The sequence below is a fragment of the Thunnus albacares genome, chromosome 22 (genome assembly GCF_914725855.1).
Source record: "Thunnus albacares chromosome 22, fThuAlb1.1, whole genome shotgun sequence".
NCBI lineage: Eukaryota > Metazoa > Chordata > Actinopteri > Scombriformes > Scombridae > Thunnus > Thunnus albacares.
This window is the reverse complement of record NC_058127.1, coordinates 272,503-296,966: the sequence shown is the minus strand read 5'-3', so window position 1 is coordinate 296,966 and position 24,464 is coordinate 272,503. Positions and strand designations below refer to the sequence as shown.

Below are 24,464 nucleotides of genomic sequence, written 5' to 3'. Positions count from 1 at the left end.
TGTGTGTGTAATGTGTGTGTGTGTGTGTGTCTGTGTGTAATGTGTGTAGTGTGTGTGTGTGTAATGTGTGTGTAATTTGTGTGTGTAATGTGTGTGTGTAATGTGTGTGTGTAATGTGTGTGTGTGTGTGTGTCTGTGTGTAATGTGTGTAGTGTGTGTGTGTAATGTGTGTGTGTGTAATGTGTGTGTAATGTGTGTGTAATTTGTGTGTGTAATGTGTGTGTGTAATGTGTGTGTGTAATGTGTGTGTAATGTGTGTGTAATGTGTGTGTAATGTGTGTGTGTAATGTGTGTGTGTAATGTGTGTGTAATGTGTGTGTGTAATGTGTGTGTGTGTGTGTAATGTGTGTGTGTAATGTGTGTGTGTGTGTGTGTGTAATGTGTGTGTGTGTGTGTAATGTGTGTGTGTAATGTGTGTAATGTGTGTGTGTAATGTGTGTGTGTGTGTAATGTGTGTGTGTGTGTGTAATGTGTGTGTGTGTAATGTGTGTGTGTAATGTGTGTGTAATTTGTGTGTGTAATGTGTGTGTGTAATGTGTGTGTGTAATGTGTGTGTAATGTGTGTGTAATGTGTGTGTAATGTGTGTGTGTAATGTGTGTGTGTAATGTGTGTGTGTAATGTGTGTGTAATTTGTGTGTGTAATGTGTGTGTAATGTGTGTGTGTAATGTGTGTGTGTAATGTGTGTGTGTAATGTGTGTGTAATGTGTGTGTGTAATGTGTGTGTAATGTGTGTGTGTGTAATGTGTGTGTGTAATGTGTGTGTAATTTGTGTGTGTAATGTGTGTGTGTAATGTGTGTGTGTAATGTGTGTGTAATGTGTGTGTAATGTGTGTGTAATGTGTGTGTGTAATGTGTGTGTGTAATGTGTGTGTAATGTGTGTGTGTAATGTGTGTGTGTGTGTGTAATGTGTGTGTGTAATGTGTGTGTGTGTGTGTGTGTAATGTGTGTGTGTGTGTGTAATGTGTGTGTGTAATGTGTGTAATGTGTGTGTGTAATGTGTGTGTGTGTGTAATGTGTGTGTGTGTGTGTAATGTGTGTGTGTGTGTGTAATGTGTGTGTGTAATGTGTGTAATGTGTGTGTGTAATGTGTGTGTGTGTGTGTAATGTGTGTGTAATGTGTGTAATGTGTGTGTAATGTGTGTGTAATTTGTGTGTGTAATGTGTGTGTGTAATGTGTGTGTGTCTGTGTGTAATGTGTGTAATGTGTGTGTAATGTGTATGTAATGTGTGTGTAATGTGTGTGTGTAATGTGTGTAATGTGTGTGTGTGTGTGTGTGTCTGTGTGTAATGCGTGTAGTGTGTGTGTGTGTAATGTGTGTGTGTGTAATGTGTGTGTAATGTGTGTGTAATTTGTGTGTGTAATGTGTGTGTGTGTAATGTGTGTGTAATGTGTGTGTAATTTGTGTGTGTAATGTGTGTGTGTAATGTGTGTGTAATGTGTGTGTGTAATGTGTGTGTGTGTGTGTAATGTGTGTGTGTAATGTGTGTGTGTGTGTGTGTAATGTGTGTGTAATGTGTGTAATGTGTGTGTGTAATGTGTGTGTGTGTGTGTAATGTGTGTGTAATGTGTGTGTGTGTGTGTGTGTGTGTAATGTGTGTGTAATGTGTGTGTGTAATGTGTGTGTGTAATGTGTGTGTGTGTAATGTTCTCGTTTTTCTATCCTGGTGGGGTCCACAACCTGACATATCACTCACACCGTGGGGACCGATTTTTCCCGTGGGGACCGAATCCCGGTCCCCACAGGCACGAGCATTGCAATCAATAGAAAAGAGGTTCCTGATGTGCCTGGTGACGTTTTTTTGAAAAAAAAAATTGGTCCCCTGGGGGGTGAATTTCACTTCTTTGTGTATGCCCTAGAGGTCACACTCGGTACTGCAGTGTGTGAATTTGCACTGGTGGGGACCTTTTCCTGACGTGTGTGTAACTGTGTGAAAGTGTGTGTATCATATAATCTTCATATTTCATAGAAAGTATGACAGTCTGTGCAGTTTAATGTGATTAGATTTTTATGTTATCAAATTACTTTTTCTAAAATCAACAAGGGAACACATTTAATCTTTAAATTTCCTTTCAAAGTGATTTTATTCTTTGGAAGACACTAATAATGACATTTTTGTTGGCCTGAAGTAAACAAAAACTATAAATTAATAAATACAAGAATAAACAATTATTTGTAAATAAATAAAAGGTCTATTTTTGTAATGTTTCTGATATTTATTTCGTTTACTGTGCCCCACATACTTGGAATAAGCTTCAACAAAACTTAAAGTTGATCTCATCTATACTGCTGAGACAATTCCTAGTTTTAATTTCTAATTTTATTAGTTGTAACTGTCAATGCTTGTATTATTTTTATTTATTTTTTGTTCTCATTTTCAATTCCTACACTTTAACTTTTTAGCATTGTTAATTTTATCTTGTTTTAAAATGACGTAGACATGTATTGTTCTTTTATTTCTATTTGATTTTAGTTGTGTCTGCATTCATTGTATGTCTGTACCTTGGCACCCTTGAAAATGAGGGTTCTCCCTCAATGTGTGTTCTGAGGTTTTAAAATAAATGTAAATAAATTAATATGCTGATATTTATATAAACTGAGGCCACAGTTAGAAACAATGTACTGATATTTATACAGACTGAGGCTACAGTTAGCTGTGTTGTGATATTCATACAAACTGAGGCTACAGTTAGCTGTGTACTGATATTCATACAAACTGAGGCTACAGTTAGAAACAATGTACTGATATTCATACAAACTGAGGCTACAGTTAGAAACAATGTACTGATATTCATACAAACTGAGGCTACAGTTAGCTGTGTTGTGATATTCATACTAACTGAGGCCACCGTTAGAAACAATGTACTGATATTCATACAAACTGAGGCTACAGTTAGATACAATGTACTGATATTCATACAAACTGAGGCTACAGTTAGAAACAATGTACTGATATTTATACAAACTGAGGCTACAGTTAGCTGTGTACTAATATTCATACAAACTGAGGCTACAGTTAGAAACAATGTACTGATATTTATACAAACTGAGGCTACAGTTAGCTGTGTACTGATATTCATACAAACTGAGGCTACAGTTAGAAACAATGTACTGATATTTATACAAACTGAGGCTACAGTTAGCTGTGTACTGATATTCATACAAACTGAGGCTACAGTTAGCTGTGTTGTGATATTCATACTAACTGAGGCCACAGTTAGAAACAATGTACTGATATTCATACAAACTGAGGCTACAGTTAGAAACAATGTACTGATATTCATACAAACTGAGGCTACAGTTAGAAACAATGTACTGATATTCATACAAACTGAGGCTACAGTTAGAAACAATGTACTGATATTTATACAAACTGAGGCTACAGTTAGCTGTGTACTAATATTCATACAAACTGAGGCTACAGTTAGAAACAATGTACTGATATTTATACAAACTGAGGCTACAGTTAGCTGTGTACTAATATTCATACAAACTGAGGCTACAGTTAGCTGTGTACTAATATTCATACAAACTGAGGCTACAGTTAGCTGTGTACTGATATTCATACAAACTGAGGCTACAGTTAGAAGCAATGTACTGATATTTATACAAACTGAGGCTACAGTTAGAAACAATGTACTGATATTTATACAAACTGAGGCTACAGTTAGCTGTGTACTGATATTCATACAATCTGAGGCTACAGTTAGAAACAATGTACTGATATTCATACAAACTGAGGCTACAGTTAGAAACAATGTACTGATATTCATACAAACTGAGGCTACAGTTAGAAACAATGTACTGATATTTATACAAACTGAGGCTACAGTTAGCTGTGTACTAATATTCATACAAACTGAGGCTACAGTTAGAAACAATGTACTGATATTTATACAAACTGAGGCTACAGTTAGCTGTGTACTAATATTCATACAAACTGAGGCTACAGTTAGCTGTGTACTAATATTCATACAAACTGAGGCTACAGTTAGAAACAATGTACTGATATTCATACAAACTGAGGCTACAGTTAGAAGCAATGTACTGATATTTATACAAACTGAGGCTACAGTTAGAAACAATGTACTGATATTTATACAAACTGAGGCTACAGTTAGCTGTGTACTGATATTCATACAATCTGAGGCTACAGTTAGAAACAATGTACTGATATTCATACAAACTGAGGCTACAGTTAGAAACAATGTACTGATATTTATACAAACTGAGGCTACAGTTAGCTGTGTACTAATATTCATACAAACTGAGGCTACAGTTAGAAACAATGTACTGATATTTATACAAACTGAGGCTACAGTTAGCTGTGTACTAATATTCATACAAACTGAGGCTACAGTTAGCTGTGTACTAATATTCATACAAACTGAGGCTACAGTTAGCTGTGTACTGATATTCATACAAACTGAGGCTACAGTTAGAAGCAATGTACTGATATTTATACAAACTGAGGCTACAGTTAGAAACAATGTACTGATATTTATACAAACTGAGGCTACAGTTAGCTGTGTACTGATATTCATACAATCTGAGGCTACAGTTAGAAACAATGTACTGATATTCATACAAACTGAGGCTACAGTTAGAAACAATGTACTGATATTTATACAAACTGAGGCTACAGTTAGCTGTGTACTAATATTCATACAAACTGAGGCTACAGTTAGAAACAATGTACTGATATTTATACAAACTGAGGCTACAGTTAGCTGTGTACTAATATTCATACAAACTGAGGCTACAGTTAGCTGTGTACTAATATTCATACAAACTGAGGCTACAGTTAGCTGTGTACTGATATTCATACAAACTGAGGCTACAGTTAGAAACAATGTACTGATATTTATACAAACTGAGGCTACAGTTAGCTGTGTACGGATATTCATACAATCTGAGGCTACAGTTAGAAGCAATGTACTGATATTTATACAAACTGAGGCTACAGTTAGAAGCAATGTACTGATATTTATACAAACTGAGGCTACAGTTAGCTGTGTACTAATATTCATACAAACTGAGGCTACAGTTAGAAACAATGTACTGATATTTATACAAACTGAGGCTACAGTTAGCTGTGTACTAATATTCATACAAACTGAGGCTACAGTTAGCTGTGTACTGATATTCATACAAACTGAGGCTACAGTTAGAAACAATGTACTGATATTCATACTAACTGAGGCTACAGTTAGAAGCAATGTACTGATATTCATACAAATTGAGGATACAGTTAGCTGTGTTGTGATATTTATACAAACTGAGGCTCTAATTAGTGTAGCCCAAAACTACAGAAGAAGCATATCTGAATGGTGTTTTGGTCCAACAAAAACAATCCGATAATTTCCTGCAAGTAAGACACAGTACACAGTAGCATTGTCTTTTGTGAGGCAGAATATATGGTATTAGCAGCAACCATGCAGGAGAGACTGTAACTTGTGCCAGCCTGTATAAATCTTTGAGGATAACCAAAGTGGAATTTGTGGCTGTATGTACTCATTTTATAGAATATAGCTGTTACTAATTCTAATGCTGTTTCTAATGCTAATGTATGTACTACTGCTACTAGTATAGTAGTAGTATTAATGCAATTACTGCTGTATTTTAGCTACTTAAGCTACTACTGGTTCAAGTACTCAACGTTCAGACTACTAGTAATATTACTTTACTAGTAGTAATAACTACAAATTTAATTATACAATTCTCATATTTTATGTTAATTTAATTTCAATTAATTTAAATATCTTCCTTTTTGCATGAAGTAAGCACAAAGATCTTTAGAATATGAGCCTTTTTAGATACATTAGAAAAGACAGAACAATGGTTATAAAATGTATATTAATACATACACAGCATGGCAGTCACAATATTATCAGTAAAAATTTGTAATATTAATTTAGAAGTTAGGATATTAAAACATATTAAAATATTTTACTTTTGGATGCAATAATATTTTTGTGAAACAGGAGTTCAGCAATGCAATGATAAAATTTCCACACTGAATCAAAGAGTTGAGGGAGGAACACACCTTTCCTGACTTTTGCGGTCCCCATCTTACCTATGCCCATCCCCCACCCGCCCCGGTCACACAGTTTGAGCTGCTGACAGTCAGTAGGAACAGGCGCAGCAGCACAGACGGCAGCAGCACAGACACACAGAGACAACGGATGGCTGATGGCCGAAGAGAGGAGAACTAATGGAAACTAAGTAAGTACATGAAACTTTTAGTTATTATTAATTAGGCTAAGCTCTGTAGCTAATGAGTTTGCAGCCAAAAGGTAATTTTTTGTTAGTTTGCTAAATATAATTCTGTCAGTAAAATTTTGAGCTGATATTTTAGGTTTTTTCAGGTTATTGACTGGTTACTATCTTTTTGCCACTTATTTTTACTTGGCTGGCCTCAGATACTGTATTACTGTAATATTCAGCAGTGTGGAAGGACAGTGAGGCTGAGGAGAGGAAAGAGGAATGTTTAATGAACATTTTCACCTGTTACAGCCATCAGTAGCTAGAGTTAGCTTCCAATGTTGAGTAATTTACTAGAATAAGTTCTTAATTTAACTACAGGCCTAAAGGCTTTATACACCTAAACAAGCAGCAATTGTACTGTAGTTAGAAAATGTTATTTTAATTGTATTTAACCTCCTGCAGACAGAGTGCACAATCCACCAGGCTGAAGGCACGCTTACAAACACTCAGGGAGCATCATGATAAATGCTTATGCAAGTACATGGAGTACATAAATCACCAAACACAGGTAATGCTTTCAAATTTCAATATCAAAGTTTAGATAATTTAAACATCATAATAAACATCATAATATGTACTGAAGATCATTCTGGTAGTTTAGTATGATTTTTTCTTTCTTTTTGTCTATTTAGTTCATGATTGAGATTATAACAAAACTGGAAAAGGATGTAGCTGTCCAAATAATGTTTGGAGGTATATATTGACACTGCTAATTATTGCTAACTACAAGAAACTGCATGAATAGTACATATGCTGTGACTTGATAGATGTAATCCCTATATTTTAATGGCAGAGACTCTGATCTTTCTCTTAAATGTGGCCTCTTACATTTTTTAGTTTTTAATTTAATAAAAGATGTGTTTAGGAGTACAGTGCTCTGGCTCTTCAGCTATAGCTTTATACAATAAATGTGTCTGTTACAGCCCTCAAGAAGACTGGAAAAAGGGGGGAATACCTCATCACCACCAGAAGTTTCATCTGAGCTACACACAGCTTCCAAGAGTTTGGTAAGTGTCAAACAAGTGCTGAGTTGTCCCATATGACAGGCCTCCTAACAGTTTACTTCACACTGGCTTTTATGCCTGTTTTGTTATAGATTAATATAAATCTCTTTTCCTAAATTCTATATACCTTCCTTCCTAAAAACGTTTGATGGAAGCACACCGTGCTTAAATTCTGTGAGTAATACAGCAAATTCAGTTCAATATTATAACTTTAATTTTTCTATGAAACAAAATAAAAATTTACATTAAAAACTAAATTAAAGTTAAATCATCAACTTAAGTTGTTTGGGCAATTATCAGTGCAGCAATTGCAGTAGCACATAAAAATGATCTTTAATTCATTTTTACTAGCACGTTAGTAGTGATGGCTTAGATAAGTTAATATATTGTGTGATAGCATGTTGATTGTTTGCAGGTGCACAGACCACAAACTGTTTCTTCAACACTGCCACATTTTGATCTTCACATGAAATGGGGAAAATGTTGTGACAGTGCTGACTTTAACAAGGGAGAAGAGTTTTCTGACTCTGATCTACTTTGAATATTTAATTAGCTCACTGTGATAGTTGCCTCCTTTGTGCACCTTCTCATGCTCTGCTTGATGCTAGCAGACCAGTTCACAGTTAATAGACAAGGATTAGAGAGAGCTGAGGGGGAGAGGAGAGCCAGAATGATCGATACAGTTTTAAATGTTGACAAACTATATCCAATGTTAAGTAGCAATAAAGTAAAGCCATCTGTGCTTTTATGTGTGACACAATATATGTGTCTTTCTTTTCTTAAACAATCACATGTATGCAATGCATTCTAAGATGCTGAATTGGGTTGCATGGCCTGACAAGTTTGCTGTACCACACATACCATACATAACAACACCATATGTTCTTCAGGAACCTCATGTTCTGGAGAAATGATAATAAGTATTGTTTGTCTATGTTGTTTAGCCTGCAGGAGGTCCAAACCAGGAGGAGGAGACTTCATCACTATCATCATTTATATCATCAGTAGTAACACTATCATCACTATCATCACTACCATCATCATCATCAGCATCAGAGGTTTCATCTGAGGTACTTGCAATTTCCTAGAGTTTGGTGTCAGACACCTGTTCACCCTGTTATTGTTACTAGCCAGTTAAAATGCAAATATCCTTCCAGGTAATTAGAAAATTACTGTAGTGAGTGTGCAGCTTCTTGTATTTTTCTTTTACAGCTCACCTTAGAATACCTTGAACGGACGTCCAAGGTGTCTGATGGATCAGAGGCGACTGAAAATCAGACCTGCGCTATAGAAGTGGTAGTTGGTAAGTATAAAGCCTGCTGCACCTCCAGATGTGTCAGGCATTTTGGATAAAAGCATCTGCTGATTGTATGAATGTAATTGTAAGAAAGCAATAAGTTTATGTTTTTAAGTGCTTTAGATGGCTTTGATTCAAACAGTGAAGGTGTGTTGCCAGTTAGCTGTTAATTTATTGTATTAATGTTTTAACAGGATCCTCAAGATCTAAGAGAAGATGGCGAGCTGAGTCTAACAGCGGTGACCCTAAAACAGGTATGTGTCAAACTAAATGCAGTGAAATATGTTCACATTAGTTTAACCTCATTTTTTAAAAATGTTGTCAATACTCTAAACATATAAATTGTTTGCTTTAATTTTATAAATATGTAATTAGTTTGTATGATTGTCATACTCAATGACGATACACCACCAGCCTTCATACTGGAACAAATAAACATACAGAGGCTAATAAGTAAAACTTTTTACTTCATATAACTGTGTAAATGGGTTGGGTTGTTTGAATTTATATAAATGGTTATTACTTTCAAACATCCATTTATCGCTTCAGAAAGTACGTCTCTCAGGAACATGATATATGAAAGTCACCGCATGCTAACGTCACACTTGGAAGTTATTACTGTTTACAAAACTGTTCATCTATAAAGCATTTTGGCTTTCAAAATACTTTATGGCTTTCATTCAAACAGTTAAGATGTGTTGTCTGTTAGATGTCAATTTATTTTATTAATATATTCATCATTCATGATTTTAACAGGATCCTCAAGACTGAAGAGGAGACAGAAAACTGCTGAGTCTGACAGCGACGACCCTAAAACAGGTATTTCACACACTAAATGCACTCTGGGCATTTGTTAGTTACCTGTCTTTACAGCGCAGTTTAATTTGTCACACACTCTTAAAATAAGCTACTCAGTCTCAACTTTAATTGAACAAAGGTGTGTTTATTTTCCTGTTAGACACTGAACAGCTGACCTTGTAAACAGGATTTCCACAGCTGAATATATCAAATTCAAACAACTCCAAGATTCTCCCAACCTTAAGAGCTGCACAGTCTGTTCATAGATCACTGGTCTACCCCCCTGATTGTTTTTCATTTTCTGTCTTCTTCCTTAGAAACCTCAAAAAGGAGGGGCTGGTCACCTGAAGAGGTACAGGCTGTGGAAAAGACACTAATGGCCTTCATAGGAGCTGGTACAGTACCAGGAATGTTGGATTGTGTTGCCTGCATTACAGCTTCACCAAAAGCACTTAAAAAACGAAGCTGGATGGCGGTAAAGTACTATGTTAAAACCCGTATCACTGAGATTCAGCATGAAAGTGCAAGAAAAATTAACTGAGAAGACTGCAGTTCTTTCACGTTCTTAAATGTGTGGATACATGTGTTTCTTTCTGCACTTGTTCCAGTACAAAAGCAGTCCACTGATACACCAGATTATGCTGTTTCGCCAAATATGTGTAATGGATCTCCGACAGACTTCATGGATCTAAATCACTGCTTTAATGAGCGAATCATTGATCATGTGGACCCCTACTGGCATGGAGGGAAATATAGAGAAACAGAGTTTTTGTTGTGCTTGTTTGAGTTCCAAAGTTGTACTTCTTGTGACATAAACTTAAAATGGCGGCAGAGTGAGGCTTGTAGGATGTAACGGGGTGGATGTTTTAAATGAATTCAAAGGCCATTTTGAATAAAAGGTTTTTGTAAATTTGAGCATAATTTGTCTTTCCCTTTTGTACAGTAGGCCTTGTTTTCCTCTGAGCAACAGCATTTTAGAAACTCAGTCTGGTTTTTTCTTCTTTATGTAATCTAATATTAAGGTTTCAGCCCAAGATTAGTTAATTAAATGCTTGTCATGAACTGTGCTGTGTTTAACAGTGGTGTTGATTGTATATTAATAGACATAACATGATGTCCCCATGAGAGGTAAATTCCTGACTTAACATGATGAGTCCCCTGAAGGGTCAAAATTCAGGTTTAAAATTTTTTTGAGAGTTATTGAAGTTTCAAGTGATTTTCATGTTCAGAAAAATTTATGATGATTTTAGCAGTTAAAATTATGTTTCTAGACCCTTCAGAAAGGGTGGATCCCATCAGGCTGCTGCCAGTCATTGGTCCCCGGCATGTGATAAAAACCCGTATGTGTGTGTGTGTGTGTAATGTGTGTGTGTAATGTGTGTGTAATGTGTGTGTGTAATGTGTGTGTGTGTGTGTGTGTAATGTGTGTGTGTGTGTGTGTGTAATGTGTGTGTGTAATGTGTGTGTAATGTGTGTGTGTAATGTGTGTGTGTGTGTGTAATGTGGGTGTGTAATGTGTGTGTGTGTAATGTGTGTGTGTAATGTGTGTGTGTAATGTGTGTGTGTGTGTGTGTAATGTGTGTAATGTGTGTGTGTAATGTGTGTGTGTGTGTGTGTAATGTGTGTAATGTGTGTGTGTAATGTGTGTGTGTGTGTGTGTGTAATGTGTGTGTAATGTGTGTGTAATGTGTGTAATGTGTGTGTGTAATGTGTGTGTGTGTGTGTGTAATGTGTGTGTAATGTGTGTAATGTGTGTGTAATGTGTGTGTAATGTGTGTGTGTAATGTGTGTGTGTGTGTGTGTGTGTAATGTGTGTGTAATGTGTGTGTGTAATGTGTGTGTGTGTAATGTGTGTGTGTAATGTGTGTGTAATGTGTGTGTGTAATGTGGGTGTGTAATGTGTGTGTGTGTGTGTGTGTGTGTGTGTAATGTGTGTGTGTAATGTGTGTGTAATGTGTGTGTGTAATGTGTGTGTGTGTGTGTGTGTAATGTGTGTGTGTGTGTGTGTAATGTGTGTGTAATGTGTGTGTGTAATGTGTGTGTAATGTGTGTGTGTAATGTGTGTGTAATGTGTGTGTGTGTGTGTGTGTGTGTGTGTAATGTGTGTGTAATGTGTGTGTGTGTGTGTGTGTGTGTGTGTAATGTGTGTGTAATGTGTGTGTGTAATGTGTGTGTAATGTGTGTGTGTAATGTGTGTGTGTGTAATGTGTGTAATGTGTGTGTGTGTGTGTGTAATGTGTGTGTGTGTGTGTGTCTGTGTGTAATGTGTGTGTGTAATGTGTGTGTAATGTGTGTGTGTGTAATGTGTGTGTGTGTGTGTGTCTGTGTGTAATGTGTGTGTGTAATGTGTGTGTAATGTGTGTGTGTGTAATGTGTGTGTGTGTGTGTGTGTAATGTGTGTGTGTGTGTGTAATGTGTGTGTAATGTGTGTGTAATGTGTGTGTGTGTGTGTAATGTGTGTGTAATGTGTGTGTAATGTGTGTGTGTGTAATGTGTGTGTGTGTGTGTAATGTGTGTGTAATGTGTGTGTAATGTGTGTGTGTGTGTGTGTGTAATGTGTGTGTGTGTGTGTGTGTAATGTGTGTGTGTAATGTGTGTGTAATGTGTGTGTGTAATGTGTGTGTAATGTGGGTGTGTAATGTGTGTGTGTGTAATGTGTGTGTGTAATGTGTGTAATGTGTGTGTAATGTGTGTGTAATGTGTGTGTGTAATGTGTGTGTGTGTGTGTGTGTGTAATGTGTGTGTAATGTGTGTGTGTAATGTGTGTGTGTAATGTGTGTGTGTGTAATGTGTGTGTGTAATGTGTGTGTAATGTGTGTGTGTAATGTGGGTGTGTAATGTGTGTGTGTGTGTAATGTGTGTGTGTGTAATGTGTGTGTGTGTTAGTGTGTAATGTGTGTGTGTAATGTGTGTGTGTAATGTGTGTGTGTGTAATGTGTGTGTGTGTAATGTGTGTGTGTAATGTGTGTGTGTGTAATGTGTGTGTGTGTAATGTGTGTGTGTGATGTGTGTGTAATGTGTGTGTGTAATGTGTGTGTGTAATGTGTGTGTGTGTGTAATGTGTGTGTGTGTAATGTGTGTGTGTGTGTGTGTGTAATGTGTGTGTAATGTGTGTGTGTGTGTGTGTGTGTGTGTGTAATGTGTGTGTAATGTGTGTGTGTGTGTGTGTGTGTAATGTGTGTGTAATGTGTGTGTGTGTGTGTGTGTGTGTGTGTAATGTGTGTGTAATGTGTGTGTGTAATGTGTGTGTGTGTAATGTGTGTGTGTAATGTGTGTGTGTAATGTGTGTGTGTGTAATGTGTGTGTGTAATGTGTGTGTGTGTGTGTAATGTGTGTGTAATGTGTGTGTGTGTAATGTGTGTGTGTAATGTGTGTGTGTGTAATGTGTGTGTGTAATGTGTGTGTGTGTGTGTAATGTGTGTGTGTGTAATGTGTGTGTGTGTAATGTGTGTGTGTAATGTGTGTGTGTGTAATGTGTGTGTGTAATGTGTGTGTGTGTGTGTAATGTGTGTGTAATGTGTGTGTGTGTAATGTGTGTGTGTAATGTGTGTGTGTGTAATGTGTGTGTGTAATGTGTGTGTGTGTGTGTGTAATTTGTGTGTGTGTGTAATGTGTGTGTGTGTAATGTGTGTGTGTAATGTGTGTGTGTGTGTGTGTAATTTGTGTGTGTGTGTAATGTGTGTGTAATGTGTGTGTAATGTGTGTGTAATGTGTGTGTAATGTGTGTGTGTAATATCACAGTTTAACCAGCAGGTGGTGGCAGAGAGTTGAGTATTAAACATCATCATCATCATCATCATCATCATCATCAGTTTTCATGTTTCTGATACAAACTGATCAAATGTTTTAATATTTTAGGAGAAAAACATTATTGATCATATTTACAGTATTTAGTGTTTATATGTGATCAGTAAATGTATAAATATATATTTAACAATAAAATAAATATTTATAAAACTGTATTTAAAGCTGAAAGTCACTTCCTGTTAAAACAATAAAGGTCTAAACTGTGTGAATAAAATCAATCATTATAATCAATCAATCAATCAGCAGTTAATGATTCAGTTTGTTAACGAGGTTTAATGTGATCAAACACAAACTCACCTGATTTAGTCAGAGCATGCTGGTAGTCATTCCTAACGTTGTTCAGGCAGGCTGTCTCCCTCATAGCTTTCACTCCAGCCAGCTCTGGACCTTTGTTCCAGCGTTCTGCGTTCTTCACACCGTGTTCAGTGTATCCAACATACTTCCCCACAACGCTGTCAAACCTGATGTCCTCCAACTTGTTGTAGTAATAAGACCTGATGAACCGGATGCCCCCGAGCTCAGTGGAGTTAAACTCACAGCGAGACACTACGGCTTCCAGAAATCCATCTGAAGATAAAAACAATCAGTTTGATTCAGAGTATTGATCAGTGATCAGTGTATTGATCCTACCTGCTGTGTAGACAGTGATGAAGAGGAGGGAGAAGCTCAGAAAGGATGAAGCCATGTTGCTCTGTTCTCTTGACAAACACTGACACAGTCTGACTGAGAGCTGCTCTAAAAACCAGAGGAGCTGATCACATGACCTGCTGATCAGCTGTTACCAGGCAGACTGTTCACACAAACGTCTGCTGCTGGAGAACCAACTCACAGTCACGTGTTAAGTTCATGAGGTGGAAGGGCAGTCCACGCCTCTACTTGAAGAGTTTACCAACTTTTATGTAAACAGTGTCTCGGCTCTTGTCAATCAGATGTAACTGTCTCTTTATTTGTTGGGCAGAAACTAAAATCCCAGCAGGTCTGAATCGAAGGCAACTGGACTTGTTTGAAGATGTTTCTTCTCTCATCCAGGAAGCTTCTTCACTTCTAACTGACTGATGAAGAGTCGCAGGTATTTAACCTCTGTGGGTCGTTATCAAGGTCATTGATTCCACCTGGTTCGTTAGTGCTGCTGTAACGACATGTTGTCATTAGAGTTGTTGGAGGTCACCTGAGGTCAGGTGTGATTGGTTGTTAAGTCTCCTGGGAAGAGGTGAAAGGTCAGGACACCTCTATCCAACCTGATCTGCTGCTCCGTCTCTCTGGTGACTAATGTTTTATTACATCACTTAATGTCCTTTCTGTTTCCCATGAACATATTTAATGATTCCTGGTTGTATTAATAGACCTGATCAATGATATGAAGATCATCATTTTATTAATAATATCTTGAGTATCAGTCTGTGGCAGCTACATCAGCTGCTGTCCACCAGTGTCAGTATTTCTTTATATTTGGTCACATTTTAACTCCCATTTTCAATAAATGACACATTGGGCCTGTTTTAATGATCTAAGCACAAGTACATTTAGGATGAGTCCAAATCCACTTCTGCTAGTTTAACAGTGAATAAAATGTTTGCAGCACCAGACGGTTCATAAGGGTTCTACTTATTCTCTTAATTAATCATTGGTGTGTTCTGGGCGTAACATGCAATAAACCAGTCAGAGTCATCTTTCATTCCCATTAAAAGCCAGGTGTGTTTGCAGCTTGGCAGATTGCTGTTATAACAGTTATTAGCTGTTTAAACAACGAGGGAGCTGGACGGGAAAATGACAACTGCATCAGTGTTAAACCAGCAGAGACACTTGTGTTGCACTAAGCGCCGCTATGCGCCGGGTGTAAGATAGTACCCATAATCCTCTGCTCTATGTGTGTGTATTTATCATGTGGTTGGGAACTGGTTCTCAGGCTTCTTCCTGGTCAGCTGACGTCTGGGAACCAGTAAAACCACAGGTTGGATCTGTTTGGTTATGTTGTGTTAAGTTGAAGCTTTAGTTTCTTTATTGATTAGTTGACATCCTCTAAGTTTGGGTCCTAATTATTCTAATTAGTTTCTTATGTTTTTGTCACTTGTTGTCAAATTTTTCATGTTATTAAAGTGTTGTTGTTGTTTTTTACCCTTTGACCTTTTGAGTGTGTGTATATATATATATATATATATATATATATATATATATATATATATATCCTATATATATAAATCCTGCTGCTCCTCTGAACTCTCGTCAGCTCTCAGATTGTGTCTGTAGCTTCAGTACCAGCATCAGACCTGGTTTCCAGACTCATAAACAACCACAGTGAACATTTGCACATCTTCATTTTCTGACCCTGAATGTAACGAGAAACGTCTGATTGTTGTAAAGGAAACTTCACAGGAAGCTTCAGAGGAAACCATCATTAGGCAGATACATTAAAGATGATTTAACCTCGATTGATCCAGGAAATCCCTTTCAAAAGAGTCCAAAACAGCAACAATCTGACAAATAATGAAAAACAAGAAAAAAACTATCACACAGTTCAGAGTTCATCGCTTTATTGATCATGATATATTTATGTATCAATACACTGATTTTTCATCTTTATTTGTGACCCTTGTTCACATTAAAGTAATTCATGAGAGTACATGTTCATAAGATGATTATTTGATAAAAACAGTTGAGCATGAAATCAATCAGATATTAATAATGTTATAGATTCAGAGTGAACGTGCTGCAGAGAAATCAGAGGGTTTATGATGAAGCTGCAGCAGTTTGTCAAAGATCAGAAACGTTATATTTATGTTTATTATACAGAACGCAGACAAACAGGTTCAAGCTTTAAATGAAGAAAAACACGTCAGGCAGCAGCTGCTAACGATGACATCATCAGCCCCAGCCAATCAGCTGCACTCGTTTCCTTTGATGAGGAAGAAGGTTCCAGCCGCCACACCGAGCAGACCGACAGTCAGACCCAGTCCACAAAACACCGCAGGTCCAACACCTGGCTGCTGCACCTCCACATCTGCAGGAATAAAACCACAATATAAAGACTAGAAACCAGTTTCACACATCACACGTTGCTCTGTGTTGCTGCGGTTTAACGTCGGACTTTATGAAGCATCACAGTCATCATGTTGGTGACTGTAAATACAGATGTTGTTCTTCTCTCAGTAACAGTCTGCTACAGTCTGTGTGTTGGCAGGAAGGATTAATGTTAGTCAGTGAACATAAACTACATTTAAAATGTTTACTGAATGTAGCCAGTAAATGTCCCTCCCAGGCTGCCGTAGGGCTAGATAGTCTTTAGCACCGCCTACTTCCTTGTTGTCAATGTGTTGGTCTGATATATAAGCAGTGCTGAGACGTCCTGGTATGAATACAACACGCTGCTGTGTTTTATTCACTATAGGTCCTGTTACCTAGCAACCCGCTCCCACGTGTTGATCATCTGCCTAAATATTTTGGGATATGTGCACAGGAGATGTAAATACTGATATGTTGCTTATATTATGCATTTGTTTGTCAGTGTGTTCATTAATTAAACCTTTTGTTTGACGGCCTGCTGTTTAGTTTAGTTTTTATTTTTCTTGTGTCTGACTTGTTTATACAAATGTTTAGTTTGTTTTATTACCGTTTTATTTTAGTTCGTATGATTAACCTTTAGTTTCATTAAGTGGTTTCTGTTATTGTTGAGTTCTTTTGTTACATCTTCCCATTAGCTGTAGTTTGATCAGTTATCTAACTGATTAGCTGTAGTTTGATCAGTTATCTAACTGATTAGCTGTAGTTTGGTCAGTTATCTCTCTGATTAGCTGTAGTTTGATCAGTTATCTAACTGATTAGCTGTAGTTTAGTCAGTTATTTCTCTGATTAGCTGTAGTTTGGTCAGTTATCTCTCTGATTAGCTGTAGTTTGATCAGTTATCTAACTGATTAGCTGTAGTTTAGTCAGTTATTTCTCTGATTAGCTGTAGTTTGGTCAGTTATCTCTCTGATTAGCTGTAGTTTAGTCAGTTATTTCTCTGATTAGCTGTAATTTAGTCAGTTATCTCTCTGATTAGCTGTAGTTTGGTCAGTTATCTAACTGATTAGCTCTAGTTTGGTCAGTTATCTCAGTGATTAGCTGTAGTTTGGTCAGTTATCTCACTGATTAGCTGTAATTTAGTCAGTTATCTCTCTGATTAGCTGTAGTTTGGTCAGTTATCTAACTGATTAGCTGTAGTTTGGTCAGTTATCTCAGTGATTAGCTGTAGTTTGGTCAGTTATTTCTCTGATTAGCTGTAGTTTGGTCAGTTATCTCACTGATTAGCTGTAGTTTGGTCAGTTATTTCTCTGATTAGCTGTAGTTTGGTCAGTTATTTCTCTGATTAGCTGTAGTTTGGTCAGTTATCTCAGTGATTAGCTGTAGTTTGGTCAGTTAGCTAAATGATTAGCTGTAGTTTGGTCAGTTATCTCACTGATTAGCTGTAATTTAGTCAGTTATCTCACTGATTAGCTGTAATTTAGTCAGTTATCTCTCTGATTAGCTGTAGTTTGGTCAGTTATCTCACTGATTAGCTGTAGTTTGGTCAGTTATCTAACTGATTAGCTGTAGTTTGGTCAGTTATTTCTCTGATTAGCTGTAGTTTGGTCAGTTATCTCATTGATTAGCTGTAGTTTGGTCAGTTATTTCTCTGATTAGCTGTAGTTTGGTCAGTTATCTAAATGATTAGCTGTAGTTTGGTCAGTTATCTCAGTGATCAGCTGTAGTTTGGTCAGTTATCTCATTGATTAGCTGTAGTTTGGTCAGTTATCTCACTGATTAGCTGTAGTTTGGTCAGTTAGCTAAATGATTAGCTGTAGTTTGGTCAGTTATCTCAGTGATCAGCTGTAGTTTGGTCAGTTAGCTAAATGATTAGCTGTAGTTTGGTCAGTTATCTCAGTGATTAGCTGTAGTTTGGTCAGTTATCTCTGTGATTAGCTGTAGTTTGGTCAGTTATCTCTGTGATTAGCTGTAGTTTGGTCAGTTAGCTAAATGATTAGCTCTAGTTTGGTCAGTTATCTCAGTGATCAGCTGTAATTTAGTCAGTTATCTCTGTGATTAGCTGTAGTTTGGTCAGTTAGCTAAATGATTAGCTGTAGTTTGGTCAGTTATCTCTGTGATTAGCTGTAGTTTGGTCAGTTATCTAACTGATTAGCTGTAGTTTGGTCAGTTATCTCAGTGATCAGCTGTAGTTTGGTCAGTTAGCTAAATGATTAGCTGTAGTTTGGTCAGTTATCTCAGTGATTAGCTGTAGTTTGGTCAGTTATCTCACTGATTAGCTGTAATTTAGTCAGTTATCTCTCTGATTAGCTGTAGTTTGGTCAGTTATCTAACTGATTAGCTGTAGTTTGGTCAGTTATCTCAGTGATTAGCTGTAGTTTGGTCAGTTATTTCTCTGATTAGCTGTAGTTTGGTCAGTTATCTCACTGATTAGCTGTAGTTTGGTCAGTTATTTCTCTGATTAGCTGTAGTTTGGTCAGTTATCTCACTGATTAGCTGTAGTTTGGTCAGTTATTTCTCTGATTAGCTGTAGTTTGGTCAGTTATTTCTCTGATTAGCTGTAGTTTGGTCAGTTATCTCAGTGATTAGCTGTAGTTTGGTCAGTTAGCTAAATGATTAGCTGTAGTTTGGTCAGTTATCTCACTGATTAGCTGTAATTTAGTCAGTTATCTCACTGATTAGCTGTAATTTAGTCAGTTATCTCTCTGATTAGCTGTAGTTTGGTCAGTTATCTCACTGATTAGCTGTAGTTTGGTCAGTTATCTAACTGATTAGCTGTAGTTTGGTCAGTTATTTCTCTGATTAGCTGTAGTTTGGTCAGTTATCTCATTGATTAGCTGTAGTTTGGTCAGTTATTTCTCTGATTAGCTGTAGTTTGGTCAGTTATCTCACTGATTAGCTGTAGTTTGGTCAGTTAGCTAAATGATTAGCTGTAGTTTGGTCAGTTATCTCAGTGATCAGCTGTAGTTTGGTCAGTTAGCTAAATGATTAGCTGTAGTTTGGTCAGTTATCTCAGTGATTAGCTGTAGTTTGGTCAGTTATCTCTGTGATTAGCTGTAGTTTGGTCAGTTATCTCTGTGATTAGCTGTAGTTTGGTCAGTTAGCTAAATGATTAGCTGTAGTTTGGTCAGTTATCTCTATGATCAGCTGTAGTTTGGTCAGTTATTTCTCTGATTAGCTGTAGTTTGGTCAGTTATCTCTCTGATTAGCTGTCGTTTGGTCAGTTATCTCAGTGATCAGCTGTAGTTTGGTCAGTTATTTCTCTGATTAGCTGTAGTTTGGTCAGTTATCTCTCTGATTAGCTGTCGTTTGGTCAGTTATCTCTCTGATTAGCTGTAGTTTAGTCAGTTATTTCTCTGATTAGCTGTAGTTTGGTCAGTTATCTCTCTGATTAGCTGTAGTTTAGTCAGTTATCTCTCTGATTAGCTGTAGTTTGGTCAGTTATCTCTGTGATTAGCTGTAGTTTAGTCAGTTATCTCTCTGATTAGCTGTAGTTTGGTCAGTTATCTCACTGATTAGCTGTAGTTTGGTCAGTTATTTCTCTGATTAGCTGTAGTTTGGTCAGTTATCTCACTGATTAGCCTTAGTTTGGTCAGTTATTTCTCTGATTAGCTGTAGTTTGGTCAGTTATCTCACTGATTAGCTGTAGTTTGGTCAGTTATTTCTCTGATTAGCTGTAGTTTGGTCAGTTATCTCACTGATTAGCCTTAGTTTGGTCAGTTATTTCTCTGATTAGCTGTAGTTTGGTCAGTTATCTCACTGATTAGCTGTAGTTTGGTCAGTTATCTAACTGATTAGCTGTAGTTTGGTCAGTTATTTCTCTGATTAGCTGTAGTTTGGTCAGTTATCTCTGTGATTCGCTGTAGTTTGGTCAGTTATCTCAGTGATTAGCTGTAGTTTGGTCAGTTATCTAACTGTAGATGTAAATAGTTTCTCACCCCACATCCTGGTCAGTGGTTCGGTCAGTGCTGGGTGAGTCACTTTACAGCTGTAGATGTCTCCCTGCTGTGGGATGAACTCCAGTCTGGAGGTCTGTCTGTAGGAACCGTCTGTGTTGGGGAAGGGAACATTGATGCTGGTTCCTTCAGTCACCTTCTGTCCGTTCTTGGTCCAGGAGACTTCAACAGGAGCAGGATAGAAACCGGTCACATGACAGATGAGCGTGTTCTGGACTCCGAGCTCCACCTTGTCTTTCGGGTAGATTATTGGACTGGAAGGAGGATCTGTGGAGCAACAGAGTTCAGTACAATATAGATGCATTAACTACAGAGTCATGTATTATATTCTCCATCTCTTCACAGAGGGTCAATATTTTACAGTTGAAAATCATCTTTTTACTGACTGTATAATAAAAATCAAACATATAAGCACATTCTTTAATACAATTTTAAAAAAATACTAAATAAATATTTACTTTCCATCCTTGTACATAAATGCAGGGTATCCTCGGGTTCAGTTGGGAACTTAAAGGACAATTAATTCTAATACTTACAGTAATTTCTTCTTATTTTCATAATTTTAGTTTCACCAACTTCATGGCTGAACTCTGGAGATGCAGCAACAACAAACCTGAACCTAAATCTGATCACTGAGTTGACTAAATCCCTGAAGGATGATCAGAATCAGTTTAATCAATCGTCAGAGTCAGATTTCCTGCAGGTTTCAGCCTGTTTTAAATGCAGATGTGATGCATTCTGCTCCAAACACACATGCTGTATTAATCAAACAATTATTGGGCTTCATACTCCATGAGACAAAGCAGGTCTGCATCCAACTCACAAGGCCTGATAACAGGAAACGGTGCCCAGTTGAGAACAAAGAGAGTCCATCTCAGACTCCATATCCCAACATGCACTGTTCAGTTCACACCTAGATGCTAAACAGGAAACGGTCTCAACAAACAGTCTCTCATTGGCAGAGACGCTCCTGCACAGAGGAAGTCATGATGACACAGCCGTGACATCACCGGCCCTTCGCTCTGACCTCCTGCAGAAGGAAGAAACGGAGTTTCTTCAGGAAGACACAGAACTTCTCTGCCCTGCTCTTCTTCAACTGAGTCGACTGCTGTTTTCTCCGCCACGCCACTGAGAGCCAGCTTGCTGTAAAACCTTTGCCGACAACGCGAGGACGACCACCGTCAGCATCTGAACCGAGGAACAGAGCCGGACCGAAAGATGGACTGAACACACACTCTGCTCGCTTTCTGAAGCGACCAAGTAAGAGGTTTAAGTCTGGACAGAGGCAGTGTTAGTTTGTGTGTTAGTTTCAGCATCAGTGCTGTTGTTAAACTTTAGCTTTTTAGTTTTATTGCTATTGTTTGTTGTGTTGTTGACGGACCGCTGAGTCCATTTTTCCTGCTTTACTCTGAGGAGTATTTAAAGTTTGCTGCCTGTTTAGTTGTGTTCACCACGCTAGACTGTTTTGTGTTTGTCCCGCTCGGGACTACTGCTGTGTTTGTGCCATCGTGAAGGAGAAAGTGAGTTGCTGTTGTTCACGGCTGTGTCATCATGACGCTCCTCTGTGGAGCGTCTCTGCCACTGAGAGACTGTTTGTTGAGACCGTTTCCTATTTTTCTCATTTGTTATTAATTTATAAACTATAAACACATTTAATCACAAGATTTTATCTTTATTTTTATATCTTTATTTTAATTTAATCAGTACAGTCAGTAAAGGCTTTCCTTTCTCTGATAGGAGCTCAGTGTGAATATACTGATTCATTTTCACCTCAGACACGTTAACTAACTGATGAAATTATCATCATCCATTGTAGAAATCCAAGATGACATCAATAACTTAAACAAACGTAACTAAAACATATTTGCAGGACAGAGTGTTGATAGATGTTTAATGTTTGGTTATACTGTGCATATATCAGCAGGTATGAGTTTAGTTCCCGTGTAGTTTATGTGTGTTGTTAAGCGCAGAGACACTGGAGACACCGCGGTGGCTGCCACACACACTCACCGCCACATCTTCACCACCTGCACTCACTGTGTCAGTTAGAGAAACACCTGTATGTCAATATCAACCAATACAGTGTTTATTGTACAGTAGATATTGAGTGTGTGGTGTAAAAACGACTCATACTGGTTAACTGGGAGCTGGCCCGCTGCAGGGTAACATTTAACCAGAGATGTCTGACTTTACCATAAGTTGTTTATGCTTGTTTTGGTTACACACATAAGTTCAAGACGTCTGAAAACGTGGAAATAAAACGGTAAAAGTCCGTTCATGGCTGCTGCGGTCCCTCCTCTGCTGCTGCTGAGCGCAAGTGACGAGGGCGGGTCCGATACGCTGACTCTCGACACTGATTGGTCGGGCGTCTAAAGACAGAGAGACTGATTGGTGCGTTGAAGGAGGCGGGACATGAGGCTGATCCACGTGCACATTTCCACGGTGATCTATGAAGGTACACACGGTTTTATAAATCTGATTATTTTTTGGTGCACGTGCTCTTTTAGTGTGGATCCTACTCACTCATTTTTATAAATGAGACCCCGGGTCTGTGTCCTCTGCAGACCAGAGACGAGTCTCCACCCCTGATAAGAGGTTCTGTCTTATACAGCAAACAGCACCAGCAGGGGCTTTGTGGCCTGTTTGTTTTGTCGTTGATTCCACCCCCTTAGTGCCCCCCTAACCGGGCCCCGCCACTCTGTTTGGCTACCAGGAGTTTTAAAAGCTGTGTGAACGTGAATACAGCATGTTGTCACACACTGTCAAGTTAATCATCAAGGTGATGCGTTTTTTAATCTAACTAAGAGGTAAAATGGAGAGAAAGTACAGATCAGGAGCATTAAAACACAAGGAGCCAGAGAGTCAGACAAGCAGATAATCAAGCTAACGTTACTGCTAGCGCTACTAGCCTGATAGTGGCTAACAGCCAGACTATCAACATCACTCTGCTGTTTGTTTATTGAGACATAAACTCTGACAAAGAGCCACCATGAAGGAGAAGAAGTTTTAAAGAGGGACTGTGATATGTACAAACTGTTTCTCAGGTAATAATATAATATCCACTGTGGTACCAGAAGTGTTTCTATTGAGAGGTTAACAGGGTTGATTATTAACATGTTGACATGATCTAATATGTGAACATTTGTTTTCATTTAAATCTAAAATGTTCTAATTCAGGAATCTTAAATATTTCTTCATTATTTAATGTCTTTTTTCCCTCTGAGTGCAGAAATCAATAAATCAATTAGATTAATTTATGGATTCAAAGTGAATGAATCTGAGAAATATAAATAAATTTTAATAAATATTTATAATTATCTGTTTTCTCTCATGATGAGTTTCAGTTTTTAATAATTACAAACAAACCAGGAAGTTAAATGCAGTTAAAGAGATGTTTAGTTTCACAAATCTGAATTTCTTTGATCAGATTTAATATAAAAGAGAAATCGAGTCAGTTGGACCCGACAGGTCATGTGATCTAAAGTGTGATTGATCAGACGCTGTTTTACCAGTAGAGATCAAATGATCAATGAAATATTATTTAAACATCATGAACATTTACTATCACTGCTGATCTGTACTTTAAATACCAATAAAAGAACCAGAATATCTGAGTGTGATGTTTGTCTTACCGAACTTCAGTGGTATGTTCTTATAGGCCTGTCGATCTACTTTCAGGTTCTGTTTGCAGATTTCCAGGTTAGCCTGAGCGTTTTGAAAAGCGTCCTCCCCGAAGTTGATAGGATCTATAAAGTCAGGCGCAGGGTAAACTGCTTTCTTGTTGGTGAAGTCGGCATAAAACATCTCTTCACCATCCAGTGCAAACATGAACTCTCCATCAGACTCTGAACAGCCGAGGATATTAAGCTCTTCATGTGGAACTGAAGAGGAAACAGAAACACTGATGTTTAATCTGTCTGTGTTTGTCTCAGTGTATCAGAGCTGAAATGAGTTTAAAGAGTCAAACACTTACTGTCTGCTGAGACACAGGAGAGGATGAGGAGCAGCTCCCACACCTTCATCACCTTCATCACCTTCATCTTCATCAGCTGAAACTCTCTGAAACTCTCTGACAGACTCTGAGCGACTGACAGAAAGTCAGCAGCAGCTGAGCTCTTACACACAGCTCAGCCAATCACAGAGCAGAGATCATGTGATGTCATCAGTGACCAGGTAGACTCAGACAGCTGCAGACGGACTCGATCAGTAATCAATAAACTCTTAAAACTGTGAAGTTTTACTGAATCTGACTTTATTTTGTTCCAACAGCTGATGAGAAGTCACCATAGTTTTATTAAAACTTTTTTAATTAAAACTTTATTTTATTAAAACTATT

The 24,464-nt window shown here is 37.7% G+C and overlaps 2 protein-coding genes and 1 long non-coding RNA gene across 3 annotated transcripts in view; 1 reads left to right on the top strand and 2 right to left on the bottom strand.

Annotated features, from left to right (window-relative positions):
* LOC122973365 (H-2 class II histocompatibility antigen, E-D beta chain-like) overlaps positions 1 to 13,917 on the bottom strand; it is a 29,095-nt gene extending 15,178 nt beyond the window's left edge. Inside the window, exons 1-2 of the mRNA XM_044340815.1 lie at positions 13,806 to 13,917; positions 13,473 to 13,742 (exon numbers count right to left, since the gene is read on the bottom strand). Of these exons, the coding sequence (XP_044196750.1) occupies positions 13,473 to 13,742; positions 13,806 to 13,860 (325 nt within the window). The 5' untranslated portion in view covers positions 13,861 to 13,917. The remainder of the gene's footprint in view (positions 1 to 13,472; positions 13,743 to 13,805) is intronic.
* LOC122973368 lies at positions 8,251 to 9,408 on the top strand. The gene is made up of 4 exons (XR_006400002.1): positions 8,251 to 8,343; positions 8,486 to 8,576; positions 8,765 to 8,824; positions 9,327 to 9,408. It is a non-coding gene; the product is annotated as an uncharacterized LOC122973368 (long non-coding RNA).
* A 1,772-nt stretch (positions 13,918 to 15,689) lies between the features above and the next one.
* Positions 15,690 to 24,236, bottom strand: LOC122973366 (RLA class II histocompatibility antigen, DP alpha-1 chain-like). Its single transcript, XM_044340816.1, has 4 exons — positions 24,102 to 24,236; positions 23,761 to 24,009; positions 20,111 to 20,395; positions 15,690 to 16,173 (listed from the first exon to the last, which is right to left on the bottom strand). The coding sequence occupies exons 1-4, from the start codon at positions 24,172 to 24,174 to the stop codon at positions 16,052 to 16,054; spliced, it is 729 nt and encodes a 242-aa protein (XP_044196751.1). The 5' UTR covers positions 24,175 to 24,236; the 3' UTR covers positions 15,690 to 16,051.
* Positions 24,237 to 24,464: the final 228 nt, after the last annotated feature.

Bases quoted from the DNA above. Each gene is read 5' to 3' on its own strand.
- LOC122973366 (XM_044340816.1), bottom strand. From the start codon at position 24,174: ATGAAGATGAAGGTGATGAAGGTGATGAAGGTGTGGGAGCTGCTCCTC. The intron at 24,010-24,101 runs GTAAGTGTTTGA...TTTCCTCTTCAG, and splicing joins CTCCTGTGTCTCAGCAGACA to TTCCACATGAAGAGCTTAAT. The intron at 20,396-23,760 runs GTAAGACAAACA...GTTGCTCCACAG, and splicing joins GAACATACCACTGAAGTTCG to ATCCTCCTTCCAGTCCAATA.